This window comes from Hipposideros armiger, unplaced genomic scaffold (assembly GCF_001890085.2).
Source record: "Hipposideros armiger isolate ML-2016 unplaced genomic scaffold, ASM189008v1 scaffold_315, whole genome shotgun sequence".
Taxonomy (NCBI): domain Eukaryota; kingdom Metazoa; phylum Chordata; class Mammalia; order Chiroptera; family Hipposideridae; genus Hipposideros; species Hipposideros armiger.
The window spans coordinates 1,237,694-1,239,948 of NW_017731665.1; the positions used below are offsets into that span (position 1 = coordinate 1,237,694).

The 2,255-nt window shown below is 47.7% G+C and overlaps 1 protein-coding gene across 1 annotated transcript in view; it reads left to right on the top strand.

Annotated features, from left to right (window-relative positions):
• Positions 1 to 2,255, top strand: part of SEC14L5 (SEC14 like lipid binding 5) — a 40,595-nt gene that overhangs the window by 21,744 nt on the left and 16,596 nt on the right. Inside the window, exons 8-9 of the mRNA XM_019660245.1 lie at positions 1,293 to 1,386; positions 1,523 to 1,696. Of these exons, the coding sequence (XP_019515790.1) occupies positions 1,293 to 1,386; positions 1,523 to 1,696 (268 nt within the window). The remainder of the gene's footprint in view (positions 1 to 1,292; positions 1,387 to 1,522; positions 1,697 to 2,255) is intronic.

Sequence of the window (2,255 nt, forward strand, 5' to 3'; positions counted from 1 at the left end):
AACTGTATATTGATCAGGGCAAACGCTTGACTCTCCTGAAGTGTTGGGATGCTTTTACTACGCAGTTGACCCTCATTATTCATGCATTGCATATTTGTGAATTTTCTTATTCACTGAAATTTATTTATAGCCCCCAAATTGATACTCAGGATGCTTCTGCGGTCATTCACGGACCTGCGCAGAATGGCAAAAAAACCTGAGTTGCCCGACCTGCACGTTTGTTCCCCGCTGAGGTGAATGAGTTTCAGCTCCTACACTGTAAACAAGTGTCCCTTTGGCAGTTTCCATGGTGCCACATTTTTTGTGCTTTTTGTTGGTGATTTTGCAGTTTAAAATGCCGCCCTCCCCCCCTGCCCCCCCCCAAGCATAGTGCAGAGGTGCCATCTAATGTTCCTACATGCCAGGAGGCTGTGTTGTGCCTTACACAGAAAACGTCTGTGTTAGATCAGCTTCCTTTAGGCACGCATTATAGTGCTGCTGGCCCCGAGTTCAATGTTAATAAATCAACAATATACATTAAATGAGGTGTCCTTAAATAGCAACACATGTAAAACAAGGTTCTGTATTGACTGGCTGACAAAAATGGTACGACTAGTGGCTTGCAGGAACCTAACCCCATATTTCCCCCAGAAGCAGGGGTTCAGTATTCATTAATTCAGTGTCTAAGGTGACTTGATAGAGCCACTGCAAATACCAAGAACCACCTGTCTTTCTTTGTACATAATCCCTTACTTTTTCTGTTTGGCTTTTGCTGACAGAAAACTAGGAGCCAACGTTGATCCACTCTCTCCACACTTCTGCATTACATGGTTTAATCCTCTTTTAAAAACCATTTAAAAATCAACTTGTAGGGCCGGCTGAGTGGCTCAGTTGGTTAAGAGCTTGCTCTGAGCAACAGCGGTTCGAGTCCCTGTCCGAGCTGAGCTGCCAACAGGTGGCAGGATGGCTCAGCTATAATATAATAAAATAAAAATAAAAATCAACTTGTAATATTAGAACAGTTTTAGGTTTTCAGAAAACTTGCTAAGGTCATACATACAGAGCATTCCCGTATGCCCCTCACTCAGTTTCCTTCATGGGATAAACCCGTGTTTTTTAACACTTCCGTTGTTTCTTTCACCATGAGTGGTGTCAGCCCCTCTTGGGAGGAGGCAGGGTAATGGCAGATAATGGACAGACTGAGCCTCAGTAAGCCGCAGCCTGACCCCTCCTTCTCCGAGGAGGGTAAGTTCTCACTGCGGCTTTGACTTGCCCTCTTTCCAGCATCCCCTGAGTAACGTCCCTTGTCTTTGTACAGATGGCCGCCCGCTATACATTTTGCGCCTGGGCCACATGGACACCAAAGGCCTGATGAAGGCTGTCGGGGAGGAGGCACTGCTGCAGCACGTGAGTCAGGGTCCCCACTTCCCGGAGCCCCTGGGGCTGCCTGCGGGTGGAGAAGCCAGCACCTTCTCTACCTTCCAGGTTCTTTCTGTCAAGAAACGTGGTGAAACGTTCACCAGCACCATTCTCTACCTTCCAGGTTCTTTCTGTCAACGAGGAAGGACAGAAGAGGTGTGAAGGGAATACCAAAAAGTTTGGCCGCCCCATCAGGCAAGAACCCTGCAGGAGACAAATTCCCTCAAACAGTAAAAACAGCCAAGGTTCACTAAACATGGATGCTGTGTTAGGCAGCGTGCTAGGCGCCCCTCAGAAAGTCCTCACTTAATCATTCTCACAATGATCCTATGACGCAGGGACTGTTGTCTCTGTTCTGTATGGAGAGGGAACCTGAGGCTTGGAGTGGTGATGCTCAGTCAAGGTTGCTAAGTGGGTCAGTGGCAGAGCTGGGATTTGAACCTCTTACCATCTGGCTCAGGCTCAAGGACTTTATCTGCCAGGCCGTTCAGCCTCCTGGCCTTGGCTTTTTGAGACCGGTTCTCCCACCCCAAGTTCTACATTGACTCTGTCTCCTAAGCAGGGGGATCTCGCAGGTGTCACGGGACACACAGTCACCCACTGTCCCTCTCTGGATTCCCCAAACTTCTATGCCTGAACTCACCAGTACTCAAACAGTGGCATTGTCCCCAAAGGCACTGCACCTTTCTTTCCTCTTCTGTAAAGTGGGAATAATATCACTAGTCCTAGGGTTTCTTTATGGATTATCCAAAACAGTAACTATTAAGAGATAATGCAAACATGTATACAGGTGCTCAGGGGATTCACATCCTCATCACAGCCCTAGGAAGGAAGAACAGTAAGGACCTGCTACGGAC